The sequence below is a fragment of the Ambystoma mexicanum genome, chromosome 8 (genome assembly GCF_040938575.1).
Source record: "Ambystoma mexicanum isolate Mex_15411 chromosome 8, UKY_AmexF1_1, whole genome shotgun sequence".
Taxonomy (NCBI): domain Eukaryota; kingdom Metazoa; phylum Chordata; class Amphibia; order Caudata; family Ambystomatidae; genus Ambystoma; species Ambystoma mexicanum.
The window spans coordinates 1042189050-1042203937 of NC_090929.1; the positions used below are offsets into that span (position 1 = coordinate 1042189050).

At 47.8% G+C, this 14888-nt stretch overlaps 1 protein-coding gene across 1 annotated transcript in view; it reads right to left on the reverse strand.

The window, feature by feature from the left end:
• POLR3A (RNA polymerase III subunit A) overlaps window positions 1–14888 on the reverse strand; it is a 1042059-nt gene that overhangs the window by 133021 nt on the left and 894150 nt on the right. Inside the window, exons 26-27 of the mRNA XM_069611006.1 lie at window positions 7008–7100; window positions 6665–6829 (exon numbers count right to left, since the gene is read on the reverse strand). Of these exons, the coding sequence (XP_069467107.1) occupies window positions 6665–6829; window positions 7008–7100 (258 nt within the window). The remainder of the gene's footprint in view (window positions 1–6664; window positions 6830–7007; window positions 7101–14888) is intronic.

The following is a 14888-nucleotide window of genomic DNA, read 5'->3' on the forward strand; positions in this document are numbered from 1 at the left end:
GCACGCTTGTTGATTGAGTCTTGAGGTTCTGTCGAGAGAAGGTTTCACTAGCCCTAACTGGGTCTCGAACTGTGCCCCCAGGAATACCAGCGTTCTCGATGGCCGCAGAGAGGATTTTTCGAAGTTTATTGGGAACCCCAGCTGTTGTAGAAGCTGCATGGTGGCTTGTAAACTTGTGTTGGTCGACGCTGGGGAGGATCCCCTTACCAGCCAGTCGTCGAGGTAGGGGTATACATGGTGGCCTTGCTTCCTTAGGCAGGCCGCCACTGGAGTCAGGCATTTCGTGAACGTTCTGGGGGAGGTCTTGAGCCCAAAAGGAAGAACCGTGAACTGGTAGTGATTCCGCCCTATTACAAATCTTAGGAATTTCCTGTGTTTCCGACACATTGGAATATGGAAATACGCGTCCTGTAAATCCAGGGACGCTAGAAAATCCCCCTCCTGAACGGCGCGGATCACTTCCTGCAGAGTGAGCATCTTGAATTTTAGGCTCTTTAAAGACTTGTTGAGATCGCGTGAGTCTAAAATGGGACGCCATTTGCCGTTCGGCTTTTTTACGACAAAATATCTTGAGTAGACTCCTTGACCTCTCTGTGATGTTGGAACTAATTCTATCACACCGTTTGCTAACATGAGTGTTACCTCTTGTTGCAGTACCTTCAGATGGGAATGAGCGGTGAACGCAGGTGGAATGTGCGGAGGGCTGTGTTTGAATTGTAGAGAGTGTCCGTTTCTTATAGTATCCAGCACCCATTGATCCGTCGTTATTCGTTCCCATTCGTCGACATATGCTGACACTCTTCCCCCCAGAACGGTGTGTTGTATGTCACTGTTGATCTTTATTTTGCTTGTCTCTCGACGACGACGGATATGATGGTCTTTTCCTGGAAGTCTGGAAGTTCCGGCGACGGTTTGCCGTTTGGGAGGCACGTCTGTATCCCTGGGAGGGGTAAGCCGATCTGCCAAAGGATCTGTCTCCAGACGCAGAGAATCTTGAATTACCTGAAGCCCCTCTAAAGGGACGAAAAGACTTGTAACTTCGGCCACTCTGGAGGGCACCCAATGAACGTGCCGTGTCTGAGTCCTCTTTCATTCCCTTTAGGGCTTCGTCCACCTTCTCACCGAAAAGAAGGTCTCCCTCAAAGGGCATATCTAAAACTTTGTATTGTACTTCTGGCCTGAAGTAGGTACACTTAAGCCATGACTGTCGTCGTAATACGACCCCATTATTGACTTGCTTGAAGCCTGACTCAGCGAGGTCCACCGCAATGTTTATTGCGTGATTTGAGGCTTCCTCACCCTCTCGGACAAGTAACATCGCTGCCTTCCTATGCTCTTCCGGAAGATGATCAAGCAACGGAGCTAGCCTGTGCCACATCTCCCTATCGTATCTGGCTACAATTGCCAGAGAGTTTGCGCCCTTTACTGTGGTCGCTCCCACGGATAGCACTTTTTTGCCAAAGGCATCCTGGCGTCTCGCTTCGTTTTCAGGCAGAGTCGTGCATTTGTGCTGGGCCTTCGCCTTCCTCGCCGCTGCCGCCGACACCACCGAGTCTGGCGTTGGTTGGGAGGATAAACACTTGGGGGTAGACTCTGGAGCCTTAAACTTTTTTTCCAGGCGTCCTTTCACTGCCGGCTCTGAAAACGGGTGACGCATTGTCTGCAACCCCCTCCTTCCACACATGGTCTAGTATTGGTATCGAGAACACAGACCTCCTTCTCTTACCCATGTGGTCGAACAAAAAACAGTCCTTTTTCTGTTCTTCCTGGGACAAACCAAATTCTTTGCATGCCTTCTCCATCATAGAATGGAACGACGCAATGTCGTCCGGAGGGGATGGGTGAGCTGGGCTTCTAGGGGTTTCCAACTCCACCTCTGACTCCCAGGTTGGAACCCTGGAGGGGGATGAGATATCCGACATGGCTCCACTGTCAGACTCCGAATCTGGCAGCTCACCTTCCTCTTGTGCCAGTGCTGAGATTGGCGTACGTAGGTGCGTCGGTTGACGGGACGGGCCCGGCTCGTCGACGGGTGACTGTGGCAGGTTTGCCTGAGGTAGTCTCTGGTCCAACGACTGTAACAAAGACTGAAGCGTGGACAGAATTTCCAACGACAAAACAGATTGAGGATTGAGAAGAGGGGCAGATACCGGTATAACGGATCCCCTCGTCGACGACTTGTCAGCCACTCGTAGCCCTAGGTCTGCTGGGCCAGCTATTCTCTCGTTCTCGTCCTCCGAGGACAGCGACACAGCCTGTTCTTGTAGTAAAGCATCCGGGGGGATCGGATCAAAAACTTCAGGCCTCCAGTAGAACCCCCGTCGACGAAGCCATCGTCGACGCCGTTGTCGGTGGGACGGTGGATGCCACCTGCGTAAGTGGCAGGGTGGAGGCCGATGACTGGACCGCCGTCGACGACGGTGACTTAGCAGGTGGTTTTGGCGGTCCCGCCTTTTCCACACTTGGCTTGCTTTTACTCGATTCTCGACTTGTGGACGATCTATGATGATCGCCCGAGGAGGATTTCCTTTCCTTTTCATGCTTTTTTGATGAAGATGATTTCTTTGACGAGGAGTCTCTAGTTGAGTGACTTCCAGACGACTCTTTTTCCGTCGGTCGAGATTTCTTCGCCGGTGGTTCCGACGAGGTAGCGCGGCGTGATGTTTTCGCCGATTGTGTGGAGCCTACCTCTGAAGGGGGGTATGCCCCCGCTCCATCATTCAGCCATGCCACCAGTCGTCGACTCCGGTCTTTGAGGGTTTTTTGAGAAAACCCTTTGCATATGTCGCAGTTATCCGCCGAATGATGAGGGTGGAGGCAATATATACAATCCATATGTCCGTCCCCCTCGTAAACTTTTTTCAGGCTGCACGTCGCGCATGGACGGAACAGCGCTTTACCTGACACGGAGGACTTTTTCTTTACTCAAATTCCAGTAATGCAACCTTGTACAAAATAGTAAGACAACGCGAGGAGATCCCACTACTTTGGAGACGGTTGAAATCTGAAGGGGAGCCGTGGGGGCGGGCCTCTTATACTGGGACGGCCTACGGAGCAGGCGTAGGCGGGTCCTAAAAGGACGTAGATAGGACACGAAAGTGCCAGAAGTTTTCCTATAGGAAAAGGCTATATAGGTGTACCGAGGGGTCCCAGTCTGACGACGGGGAATATTCTAAGCATGTGAATCCATGAAAGATCCAATGCTGGAGAATTTTACCACCAAAATAAGTAAAGGCACTGCAATGTTGATTCATGCTGAATATTCTGTAATACATGACTTACAAATGCCAATAAAAAGAGTTAAAAAAAATCAATCATCTGGGTGGCACCAGGTCGAAGCCTCTGGCAAAATTAACCAAGGACTTCTGGCACTTCTGTCTGCAGCACCAGTTATCCGTGACAGCGGAATACCTTACTGGGCTGAGAAACGAAGTGGCAGATTGGCATTCACGCCACTTGCCAGATTACAGCGACTGAAAACTCTTGGGTTGCATGGGCACGCTGGGGTCTCCATCCGGTTTCATCACCTATAGCAGAGATTCTAAACTTCCTTGCCAGTCTAGTAGAGCGCGGCTTAGCTTACAGAATGGTGAATGCCTACCGCTATGCGATTTCAACCGACACAATCTCGTAGAGGGTTTCCCTGCTGGCGAGCATCACTTGGCGTGCAGAATGCTTAAGGGGGTCCGGTTAACAGTCCCAACACTGGCCCATTACAACAAGCTCTGGAACATGAATACCGTACTCAACCTTTCCCTCCCCTGGCCGCATAACAAGGAATTATCCCACACAGCTCTCTCACGCAAGCTCACCACTCTGTTGTGCCAAGTGTCCTGCAGGAGAGTCTCCGACGTCAGAGTTTTCAACTTAGCAGGCAGGGTGTTTTCCCCAGATGGAGTGGTCTTCCACGTGTCCAGAAGGACTAAGCGTCACTCAAGAGTGATCTCATATCCAGCGTTTAGTGAGCAGCCTAAGTTATGTGTAGTGAAATGCCTGAAGGCTCACAAGGAGGAGGATTCCATCCTTAGGGCAGACAGAGGTCAGCTACTGATCTCCATCCGCAAACCAAACAAGGCTGTTTCCACCTTACCCTAGCTCGCTGGGTACGCTGAACACTCCCACAGGTCGGGTTCGATTCAGGTGGCGCCCACTCAGTCAGGGGCGCCATGGCCTCTAAAGCCTTTCAGGTGGGGGTCAGACTAGAGGACATCATGAGGATGCCCGACTGGGCAGGAGAGTATGTTTTCAAACAGTTCTACCTGAAACCGGTGGTGCAACCTGCATCCGTAGTGGCGAGTAAGCTTTAAACAAGCATAATGACAGTCTCCGGTCTTGACGTAGTATGAAGATTTTCCAAAATAACTAAGAAAAGTCTTCATTCTATTAAAGACATGGCTGCGAGCATTATCCCACCCGAGTAAAGAAATTCATTTGCATGCATTAGTGGGGGGGCATATGGCTATTTAGCCTGCTATTGCCTAATGTGATCGTTTGTCTGTAAAACATCTAAGTTGTTGTTTCACCCTTGCATGAATTCCTTTCCCTCCTGCATGTCTGATACATGGTTATTTTCTTATCCAGTGACCCTTTGATGTTTTCTTTTCCGGCAGGAACGTCGAATAAGCCTTCTTGAAATGAGAGAATTCAGCGCAGCGGTGACAGATGACAAATGGTTTTGCAGCATGGGTTTTTCCAGTTTGTTCTCACAGTTCGAGCGTCGAAAGAGGGAGTGAAGGAAGAGCTGCAGTCAGTTCAGTGGCCACGTCTACAGTGGATTTGCTGTTATAAGTCACATGTTGGGTGGCCACAGTTAATTGTTTCAAGGACCTTTGGGAAATTTTGTTACTTACGAGCTCCAACCTACTTTGGACAATTTTTTCACATTTTCTGGACATTATTTCTTGAGAATTTCAGCACATATGCAAGTTGCTTTATTTATGAACTTTGCCATGTTAAAATCCTGCTGCTGAGCTTCTGTTAATGTTGAATTAAAGAAAGAGAAGCATAATGCTCGCCTCTGTGTCTTTAATTGAATCAAGACTTTTCTTAAAGTTATTCTTAAAAATCTTCATTGTGTTTCTATAGGTGAGGTGTGATACTGCACTCCTAATTTTGTAGATGCCACACATGAAAGAGCAGCCTTAACATTACATCGCTCCTACAAGCCAGAGATGTACTACAGAACCCTGAATTAAACAATGCTATTATAGTCAAAGTACAGTACTGCTTTCCCCATATAATAAAGTTCTCTACAGACAGTTTTGATATTGTGGCAGTGTTTGCCAGTACTGAACCCTGGGGTGTATTTCTGAACAACTGCACTTGTGGTCTACGGCTCAGTTCATTTATGATGCGTTTTGGTAACAATTTCTTTTTAATGCTATGCATTCTCAGTCAAGCAACAGGTGATGTGCTAGTTCTACAGTTTGATGAATAACAATGAGCCACACGGTGACAGCACTGTACACTTGTGCTTGTTATGCCAGCACATTGCTCCTGTCAGTCTACAGGTACCAGGTGCAGATGACTAGTTCAGCAGGCATGCACATTTATATGAGCCAGTGTCTGTATGGTGCTGGCTTTTTCTGCAGGTGAGGGGAGCCACCGGGCACAGTCAGAGTCTTGATTAGCTGGCCACTTACCCTATTGTTTCTGCCATGGGGTGCACCACTACACAGGCTTGTGCCAGACCAGCATCTCACTGAGTCTTAAATACACACTGGAACATAACTGGCACCAGATTTGCCAGTGCCATTAGTGGGCTCAGATGGGTAAATCGTACAGAAGACAACAGGACAGTCACCAGCCAACAGCACCACCAGAAGGACAAGGCTGCTGCAGTGTCAAGAAGGAGACCATGTGCAGATTGCTGACCACCAGAAGACTATCTGGCTGAGGTGCTGAACAGGCAAGTCAAGCAGTTTCACATTTATTTTGTCGGCATTTGTCAATCGTTTTATTCTATGTTCTGTGAATAGACGGCCAAAATGTTCCACTGGCGACCTATATAATCAGAGGAATATGATAACATGGATGATGTGTTTAAAGAAGCAGTTAAATATTTGGTGCCTTATTTCAAGACAATTACTAGGTTGTCTTATTTGGACTTGTAGTGGTACTTCGGTGATCTTTCATTGGTGGTGAACAAATCACCCGTAATGAGCTGGTAGGAGTAGCAGCTGCAATCCCAAATATGTGGGCATTGTTGGGGGGAAGCAGCGGGAGGGGACAGAAATGGGTGGAGAACTGCAATATAGACGTGGCACAGGCATGCTTGAAGACGGTTGCGCATTTATTTACAAATTAAGCACTGTCCGCAGGTAATGCTGCCCCCCGTTTGCAATGTGCCAACAGGCCACAAATGTGGCACTGCGGTACACACTTGTAGCATTCCTTGAGACTACAGTTGGTACTGCAATCTGCTCAAGTGATCACATCCTCAAAGGCAAGCTATGGAAGTGAAGCATCCTTACCTTGGTGTGTTCTAAGATTACAGAGGGATAAGGCAGTCCACTCATATTACATCAATTGCAAGGGCCAGGTAAGTTACTGAAGTCATCTCACTTTCTATTGCTCTTACAGGCCATGGGTGTTTCCGCAGTATCCACATAATTGCACTAATTACCTTAAGATTCTGCCTGAATTGAATGCTGTATTCGCTTACCTTGGGTAACTCCTCTTTCAGGGACTGCAATACATAGTACATCGAGCTCTTGCTGTTCTCACGCGGTGTCACGCACAGGACAGCCTCTCCATGAACTGCAATATCACCAGGTTTCACCCGCAACTTAGACAAGCAAATGGAATATCTGACTGTTTCTGCATTGACCTGGCGAGATAAATGAATCATGACGCCACAGCAGGTTAACAGAGTTGACAGATAATAAAGGTACGTACAGCAAACTCTTTTTTCCAGTTGAAACATATGGAAAGAATTGGTAGTCAGACAATCCAAAACTCAATTAGACTTATTCTTCTCAATACAAGAGGAAAATTGCATTACTCACTTCCAGTCTCAGAAGCCTAATCCGCTCCATGGAAAGCTTGACCAGGATGAAGCAGTCATCAGGAATAAAGACTTCTTCGATGTACTCTGAAATCTGCAACACAGAGTGTGAATGCAATAACTAGAACCAGCACTTAATAACCGTGTGGCTATTTTCTACAATTCAAAGTGCATTGGCATGAAGTAACATTAGAATGTTTAAAAAACACAATCCTTAGAAAACGACTTAAAGAAGTAAAAAAAGGTTACTCACCTTAGTGACTACAGTACTTCTACTTCAGTGTCCTAATTTCCTCCATACTCATGGGTGTCCGTCCCACTGTGACGGGACAGACCAGTGAATTTGCACAGCAAAATGTTCTTAAACTTTTACAATTTTGGGGCGGAGCCCATGCATGAGTCCCAACATATGATGACTCCGCCCATGAGTAACACCTAGCAACCACTCTTTTCAACCGCTTTAGACAGGCTTGCTAACTAATTCTTATTAGAGGGGCAGAGAGCAAGCATATGCAGGAAAGGGAACTCTGGACTAGGATTACTTCAGTGACCATTTTACTTACTCCTGCATCCAATCCCCTTTCCTCCACACTTATGGGAGAATACAAAGCACTGGTATCCGAGGGAGGAAGGATCCACACTAACAGAAAAGGTTCTGGAGAATAGGCTGCCTGAAGCAAGTATCAATCTAGTGCATATATCCTAGCAGTAATGCTTGCAGAATACCAACAGCGATCTCCATGTAGCAGGATTTTGATATAACTGGCATGCCACTCAGAGGATTTCTCTGACCACATGTGTGAATGCCTCTTGGAGGAACCTTGTCATTCCTAGAATAGGATTTATAGATACAAGAACAATACACCATGAAACAAATGCTTTGGAAGCATTGCTACATTGAGGAGTTTCACCAAACGTTGCAAAGAGGTCATCCCTCCTATAAGTCTTATTACTGTCCAGAGAGAGCTTAGTAGCCGCACACGCATCTAAAGAGTGTAGTACTCTATCCACTGCTGACTAAGGATTAGGTAAGAAGATCAGCAATGAAACCTCCTGGATGATGTGGAATGAGGACAGAACTTTAGGAAGAAAATTAGGTTTAGTTGTGTGAATTTAAGAACCAGCCCTGTGGGAGGGTTCAGAGAGGCCACCCTAGCTGATGAACAGTGAAATTGACACTTGGCTCTAGCTAAACCCTATCAAGGTGAGCTTGGAATGAGCAGAAAGGGGTTGTGTAGTGTTAGGAAAGATTTTCGTTGTTTTGCTTTCCTGTGTGACTTGTTTTTGCTTATTTTTGAAGCCTGTCCTGACTTTGTGGAGGTAAGTAAAACCTTCTGCTTTACTTCCTGTGAAGAATCGAGGGGGTTCGTTCCTTTTCCCTAAGGGGGAGCCCCCTACCTGGGAGGCTAGGGAGGTGAGCCCAGTCCACAACACCCTCCCTAAGAGACAAGGCAAGTGGGACCACACTGGGAAAGACTTCCCCTTTGAAGACAAGGACTCCTGTTCCTGTGAGGAACCCCATAAGTCACATCCCATGGTGGCATACATGGGAATGTCAAGTGCACAAAACAGCACGCAATCCAGTGACTTGGGTGAAGAGAAAAGTAAACTATACTATTGCCAGCCAGAAAGAGGATCTGTCCCTTTAAACAGAATAACACGTTACTTAACCATGGTAATGTTCTTTTTTCGACTGGATGTTCCTGCCACGTATTCCTCATCTTTGATATTCAAGTCTGCTTGCTTCGGAATTTTTTTCTTCCATAGAGTCAGGCGCCGTGCGGTGCAGAGTCATGGCTCTAGACTTCCTCCATCCTGTCTTGAAACACTTGTGTACAGGCGCGTTATAAATGCCATATCATATCATATATTCGGCCGTGACATTGATGCTGGTATAAAGGGGCACGTGTGGCGACTGTTGCCTCAATTCTAGTTTGCATGCTCTACTAAAGATGGAGATGAATCTGGCTTTGCGAGAGAGGTGGTGTTACACGATAATTCCTGGCAAGTAAGAAGGGAACGATGGGAGGGGCAATGATGAATATGTGGTAGGAACATCCAGTCAAATGACCGATACCACAGGTAAGTAAAATGTTCTTCGAATGAATTGTGTCCTCCCACTTATTCCTCAACTTTGATGCACTCCCACAGGAGTCTGTATGAGAAGGTGGGTGCTAAGAAATCCTATTTATTGATGGTATGCAGAAAAGCTTTGCCAAATCTGGCCTCCTTTGTTGACAGTTTAGGCAATAAAATCTGCTGAAGGTGTGAAGAGACAACCAAGTAGCTGCTTTGCACAATGTCCTGCACGGGCACCTCTCTTTCAAGAACCGCAGAAGCAGCCACTCCTCGAGTGGAATGTGCCCTCAAACCATCGGGCGAGTCCTTGCCTGCTAGGGAGTAGCATTCAGTAATGTACAGAACTATCCAACATGAAATAGTTTGCTTTGTGACAACCAAACCTAGTTTATGTCCTGAGTAACCAACAACAATTCAGTCATTCTGTCTTGATATTTGCCAGCCTTGAAATATAGTAACTTAAGGCCCTTCTTGGGTCTAGATGGTGTAGCCTCTCCTCTTTAGAAGGATGAGGCAGTGGATAAAAAGTCGGTAAGACTATCCTCTGTCCCAGGTGGAACTCAAGACACCCAGTTAGGTAGAAAAGATGAACGCACCCTCAACACTACTTTGTCCTTAAAAAAAGGTTGTAAAAGGTGGTTTTGAGGACAGGGCCTGCACTTCACTCACTCTGCGGGCTGATGTAATAGCCAACAAGAAAACAGTTTTGAATGTTAGCATCCTTAAGGAGGATACATGTAAGGGCTCGAAAAGGAGCTCCCATTGGCTGCCTTAACACAAGGATCAAGTCCCAGGTCGGTACAATGAAAGGAACCGTCGGCAACAAGTTTCTCAAACCTTTCAAGAATTGTATCACAATCAGGACCTTGAAGTAAGATCCTTCATCTCTTAAAGATGAAAAGTGCCGCTAAGTATTCCTTGGTTGTGGTTACTTGCAGCCCTGAATGGGCTAAATAGAGTAGAAAAGAAATAACAGTAGAAACTTTACACGCAAAAGGATCAGATTTCTTCTCCCTGGACCAACTGCAAAACGTGTGCCAAAGGCAACAGTACAGGGACTTCGTTGCTGGCCTTCTGGCTGAAAGCAACACCTTCATTATGACTTCTGGAATGTCCCAATCTTTGTACCTCACCCTCTCAGAAGCCAGGCATGAAGGTCTGGAGTACTGATTTCTGGATGAAGGAGCCCACCTACCCACCCCCTTCCCCCCACTTGCGAGAGCAAGTCCTCTCTTCGGGGAAGATGAATTGGAGGGCAGATGGATATTTTCAGAAGGTCCGGGTTCCACGTTCTTCTGGCCCAATCCGCAGCAATCAGGATCATGGATTTCCTGAACCTCCTGATGACATGAGGAATGACGGGTACTGGTTGAAACGCATACAGGAGTGGAAATTCCCAGTCCACCCCGAAAGCATCCCCTAGAGCTCCTATTTGAGGAAATTATCTGGAGCTGTCATGATGCCTACCCCCGGAGCATCAGGCCAGGCCCAGCACCCCCGGAAGCAGGCATCATGCCATCGGGTAAAAGCCCAGCGGCCCCTTATAGGGACTCTTTGGACTCAGTCCTGGCGCCTTTGGCGCCAGGCTCTCTTTGGACATCAGTCCTGGCGCCATAGGCGCCAGGCTCATAAAGCGAGGTGTTTTGTGCACTTACCTGATGCAGACCATGCTGCACGCTTCAGGCCTCCCTGAGACCTGAAAGGGACTATTTTTTCATAGGGACTATTTTTTCACTCGGGCGTGGCCAGGGAAGGATACATACCTAGTTGGGGAAGGATACATACCTGGGACTTCTTTGGAGGCTATTTAAGCCACGCCCAGACAGCAGCTCATGCTTCGCGTTGTTCTGCTTCCTGCAGCTTAACGCTCACCGTGTCTGCTCCTGGACTACAGCCACGCCCGTCTTGAACCTGGAAGACCTGCAAGGAAGGAAGAGAAGAGAAAGGTGAAAACCAAGGATTATTTCAAGCTTCTTACCTGCATCCGGAATCTTCTCGCCAGCATCCCTGAAGGAAGACTTCAATTTAAAAGCATCGTGTTGCTCACTGCAGCGCCACGCTTCACTCACCTGTCCTGTCCTCGAGACATCTCCCGGCTCCATCGCGGCTGTCAGCATCGGACGCCACATCTCTGCACCTAGGGGAGAGAGGAAGAAACAAAAGGTGAGCAGAAGGGGACACAGAAGGAAAGCCTGATTAACAGCCATAATACTTACCGGCTTTTCTTCCACATTTCGGGTCGGCGCCGCCCCGTTGGCAGGTACCGTACCCCGGCCCCTATGGGGAAAGGACTAGAGACATTTCAGAGGAATGATAAGGACATCTAGAGGAATCGCCCTCATTACTACTCACCTCGGCAGGTTAACCCCTCGACGCATCGCCTTCATTCTGCACCTGAAATAAAGGACAGATCACAGGTGAGAAAGACAGCATAAAGGGGGCCTCACTTGAACTTTGAACTTTCATACTTACGGCGCATCGCTCAGGAAAGTCAAGTGGATTTTGCCAGCGCCATTCTGAAAACCAGTGAAGTAACTGGACGAACGCGCGCCCCTGCACCAGAAGCAGGATGGAGAGTTCAACCTTCCAAACCATAAGGTGAGCTTAAACCGGGTTTGGAGGAATAGAGAGGAACGGAGGGGCGAAGAGGGGAGCTAGCACACCATTCTGCAGACTGTTAATCCCCTTTCTCATCTGCAGAAGGATATTCCTATGGGCCAAGGAAGCACGATTTGGAGGTCCTGTCCAATCGGTGTTCCGGGTCCTGCGCATCACGCTAGAAGAGGCCGCAGTAATCCAGACTAGATCAGCGCCCCCGTGGGAACCAGGTGAGCGTTACAGAACGCGAAGCCTCCCTACAAATTCCCACCCAGGCGCTATGGAAACTTCTGAGACTGACCAACTGGCCCAACTACTGGGAGAATTATGGGCCGAGGTACACGCTGCTCGTCAAGAGACTAATGCCCTCAGAAGAGAAGTGATTGTAACAAGGGAAAGGACTGTTGGTCAAGCTGGACAAACTCCTTTACCCGGTTCCGGGGGGAACCCCACTCCTGTGGTTTCCAGTAACCCTGTGCTGATTAATCTACCTGCAAATATGCCGCTGGCCCCACCCGAACGCTTTGCTGGGGACTCCAAACGATTCGCCGTATTCATGAATCAGTGTCGTTTGCACTTCCTATGCAGACCCGGGGCCTTCCCTAATGATCAGACCAAGGTGTTGTGTTGTCATATCTCAGCGGCTGTGCTGCCGATTGGTCAGTCCCACTGGTAACTCAAGATGACCCGATTCTTCGTGATTTTGAAGGATTTCAAACAAGCATGTAAATGTTATTTGCTCGACATTCCCAGGGACAGGCTCTGGATGACGAACTTCTATCTTTGCGACAGGGCAATCAAGACCTTCTATCCTACATTGCAACCTTCAATAGACTAATTGTGGAAACTCTGTATCGGGAAACGACCAAGCCCGGCAAGCGTAGGGGTCCGCTTTCCGAGCTTGAAAACTAACTCTCAGACCTCGCATTTCATTGTGCCAATGGTCCTCAGAGATCCAGAACAGCCAAAACGGTTGCATGCTATAAAGTCATACATCGATAGCGGGGCTATAGGAAACTATGTGGATCGAGAATTGGTCTCTAGGATAAACCTCCCTCTGCGTCCTAAAACCAGCAAAGATGTCATCACCACTGTAGATGGAACCGAAATTGCCTCTGGACCGGTAACACATTCCACAGCTGAGGTGACACTTGTAGGTCCGGATGGCCATCGGGAGGAAGTTGTGTTTGATGTGATCAAGGCTCCACAGTTTCAGCTTATTCTAGGAGTCCCTTTGTTAGAGACACATAATCCTCGAATTGATTGGCGAGCGAAGAGAATAACCTTCCCGGATTGTGCACAAACCTGCTACCCAGAAAATCCAAAGATTAATCTAGCGTCAGTAACCTCTGTCCGAGTGCAACTACCTCCAGAGTACCAAGACTTTCAGGACGTCTTCCAAAAGGAACAGGCCAACACGTTACCTCCCCACAGATCGTACGATTGCCAAATCGATCTGGTGCCCGGTGCACAACCCCCTTGTAGCAGGATTTATGCCCTTACTGAACCTGAGAATCTGCATTTGAGACAATATTTAGATCAATACCTCGCCAATGGTTTCATTCGCCCGTCAAAGTCCCCGGCATCTTCAGCTTTGTTCTTCGTGCCTAAAAAAGAGGGCGACCTTAGGACTTGTATCGATTACCGTGCATTGAACCAGATAACTGTTAAAAATCGTTACCCTCTGCCTCTGATCCCTGAACTCCTTGACCAGGTGAAGGATGCTTGCGTATACACCAAGTTAGATCTCCGGGGGGCTTATCATCTGGTACGAGTAAAAGAAGGCGACGAATGGAAAACGGCCTTCCGTACAAAATATGGACTATTCGAATACCAGGTGATGCCTTTCGGGTTGTGCAACGCGCCTGCTGCCTTCCAATTCTTCATGAATGATGTCCTTCGGGAACTCATCGATGTCTGTGTTATCGTGTATATCGATGACATTCTTGTGTACTCCTCTTCGGAATCTGATCACAGAAAACATGTCAGGGCCGTCCTAGAGAAACTGCCCAGCACAAACTGTTTGCCAAGCTGGAAAAATGTGTTTTCCATACCACCGAGGTTGAGTTTCTCGGATTCATCCTGACACCTAAAGGGGTCCGAATGGATTCACGGAAAGTGGATGCCATCCTCAAATGGCCATCACCTAGTTCAGTGAAAGGTGTCCAAAGCATGCTTGGTTTTACCAACTTTTATCGCAGGTTTATCCCGGAGTTTTCACGTGTGGTGCAACCCATCACTGCACTCTTGCGAAAAAATAAACGTTTTGAATGGACCGAGGAAGCCGAACAGGCCTTTCAGGAGTTGAAAGCTAAGTTCACGTCCGCACCTATTTTGAAGCACCCGCGTCCTGATCTCCCATATATAGTCGAAACCGACGCATCCAGCTTAGCCATGGGAGCTGTCCTGTCTCAGAGAGACCCTGAAACCAACCAACTGCACCCCGTAGCATTTTGGTCCAGAAAGTTCTCACCGCCGGAGATAAATTATGCGATTACCGATAAGGAACCATTAAGTCCGCCTTTAAGGCTTGGCGGCATTATCTCCTCGGCGCCCGGCATACCATCACCGTGATCACTGATCACCGAAATTTACAATATTTAAAAACTGGCAAGGCCCAATCGTCTCGACAGCTCCGATGGGCTTTGTTCTTTGCTGAGTTCGATTTTGTAATCACCTACCGCCCCGGTTCTAAGAATGGTAAGGCGGACACTCTATCCCGAATTGGAATGGAAGAAATAGACACAAACTCAGAACCTGTGCCGATAATTCCCGAACAAAGAGTTTTGGGAATAACCACTTTACAAACCCTTGAAGACATTCAAGCATGAGTAAAACAAGTCCTGGACTCTTCAGCCTTGCAGGATTGGATCAAAAAGGGGTCTAACTTTTCAGTCAAGGATGGCTTATCTTACTTCCAAGGACGCTTATTTTTGCCAGAAAAGGAATAGCAAGAACTGGTTATTTCCCGTCATCATGACACCCTGATGGAAGGACATCCTGGCATTGCCAAAACTGAGGAAAAGGTTAGACGACAATTCTGGTGGCCTTCCTGGCGAAAGGATATTAAATCTTTCGTGATGTCCTGTGGAGTTTGTGCCCAAAACAAAGGTCAAAAGACAAGACCCGCCGGTCTTCTTCAGCCCTTAGACATTCCACCAGCACCTTGGCACACCCTGTCACTAGATTTTATCACGGACCTGCC